General features: G+C 65.7%; 2 protein-coding genes across 2 annotated transcripts in view; one reads left to right on the top strand and one right to left on the bottom strand.

The window, feature by feature from the left end:
* Position 1: 1 nt before the first annotated feature.
* ARF3 (ADP-ribosylation factor 3) lies at positions 2 to 1,329 on the bottom strand (the record flags this gene model as incomplete). The annotated part of the gene is made up of 4 exons (XM_009883191.1): positions 1,182 to 1,329; positions 961 to 1,071; positions 726 to 850; positions 2 to 109 (listed from the first exon to the last, which is right to left on the bottom strand). Coding segments are annotated over exons 1-4 (492 nt in total), but the record flags the coding sequence as incomplete, so codon positions are not given.
* The window catches only part of WNT1 (wingless-type MMTV integration site family, member 1), a 6,244-nt gene continuing 5,885 nt past the window's right edge, over positions 1,328 to 1,686 (top strand). Inside the window, exon 1 of the mRNA XM_009883190.1 lies at positions 1,328 to 1,390. Within this exon, the coding sequence (XP_009881492.1) occupies positions 1,328 to 1,390 (63 nt within the window). The remainder of the gene's footprint in view (positions 1,391 to 1,686) is intronic.

Below are 1,686 nucleotides of genomic sequence, written 5' to 3'. Positions count from 1 at the left end.
CGTCCCCACTGGTGGCACAGGTGGCCTGGATGTACCAGTTACGGTGGCGCAGGGAGTGCAGCCCCAGTTTGTCTGTGATCTCCGCTGCGTTCATGGCATTGGGCAGGTCCTAGGACAGAGATGGGGTCACTCGCCAGCCCCAATACTGCGGGGATGGGTGCCATGCCACCGCAGGGGCTGACAGCAGCCCCGATGCCACGGGGATGGGCGCCATCGTGCCACGGGGACTGGGACCAGCCCTGATGCTGCGGGGAGGAGCACAAGCCTGCCATGGGGATGTGAGACGCCAGCCCTGATGCCACGGGGACAGGCACAGTCCAGCCAGAGGGAGTGTTAAAGACCAGCCCTGATGCCACAGGGACGGGCACAGCCCCGCCACAGGGGCTGTTTAACGACAGCCCTGAAACCATGGGGACAGGCACCATCCCACTGTGGAGGCTGACACCAGCCCTGATGCCACAAGGAGAAGCATGGGACTGACACTGAGGCGATAGACACCAGTCCTGCTGCCACAGGGATGGGCACAGCTCTGCCACGGGGGCTGTTAAGATCCCAGCCCCAATACCATGGGGATGGGTACGGTCCTGCTGCGGGTGTTGCTAGATACCAGCCCCAACACCCCAGGGATGGGCAGGCTCCTGCCACAGGCACCCAGACACCAGCCTCTACCCCCCGGGGATGGTCCCGTCCCCACCATGGGGGTTCCTCCCCATTCCCAGACCCACCTGCTTGTTGGCGAAGACAAGGAGGACGGCATCCCGCAGCTCGTCCTCCGCCAGCATCCGCATGAGCTCCTCCCGTGCCTCGTTCACTCGCTCCCGGTCGTTGCTGTCCACCACGAAGATCAGCCCTGGGGACAGTGAGGGGGCGCTGCTGGGAGCACAGGATCTGGCTGGCCCCGCGGCTGCCACACTCCCTGGTGAGCCCCATCCCCTCCCTGCGTCCCCGGGGGGGACCTACCCTGGGTGTTTTGGAAGTAATGCCGCCAGAGGGGCCGGATCTTGTCCTGCCCACCCACGTCCCACACGGTGAAGCTGATGTTCTTGTACTCCACTGTCTCCACGTTGAACCCTGTGGGGAGCGATGGCGGAGGGAAACTGAGGCACGCAGGGCCACAAGCCCCCTCCCAAGGAGCCCTTATGGGGAGGGGTCCCCGCCTGGTGCCCCCCCGCCTCGCACACCTATGGTGGGGATGGTGGTGACGATCTCCCCCAGCTTCAGCTTGTAGAGGATGGTGGTCTTCCCTGCGGCGTCCAGCCCCACCATCAGGATCCGCATCTCCTTCTTCCCGATCAGGCTCTTCAGCAGGTTCCCGAAGATGTTGCCCATGGTGACGGCGGCGCTGGCTCTGTCCGCAGGCGAGGCCGGATCCTGCGGGGGCATGGGGCAGGTGCTGGGGCAGGGCGATGGCCCTGAGGAGCAGAGGCTGCAGGGCTCCAGGGATCCCCTATGCTCGAGGGGGGGGCTGCAGGGATCAGGGCCCCCCACATCCTGGGGGGATGCAGGGTTTGGGGAAACCCCGGGGGAGGGCAGGGACAGGGCCACGCACTCCGTGGGGACTACCTCTGGCTGCAGCTCAATGTGGGGGGAGCATGCTGGGGCTGGGGGTCTGTGCTGCACCCTACAAGGGGACAGGCCAGGGCTCTGCAACGGAGGAAACTGAGGCATAGGGTCCCAGCTCTCCTC

Source organism: Charadrius vociferus, unplaced genomic scaffold (assembly GCF_000708025.1).
Source record: "Charadrius vociferus isolate BGI_N301 unplaced genomic scaffold, ASM70802v2 scaffold564, whole genome shotgun sequence".
Taxonomy (NCBI): domain Eukaryota; kingdom Metazoa; phylum Chordata; class Aves; order Charadriiformes; family Charadriidae; genus Charadrius; species Charadrius vociferus.
The sequence above is the reverse complement of the archived record's forward strand: the minus strand, read 5'-3'. Positions and strand labels throughout refer to the sequence as shown.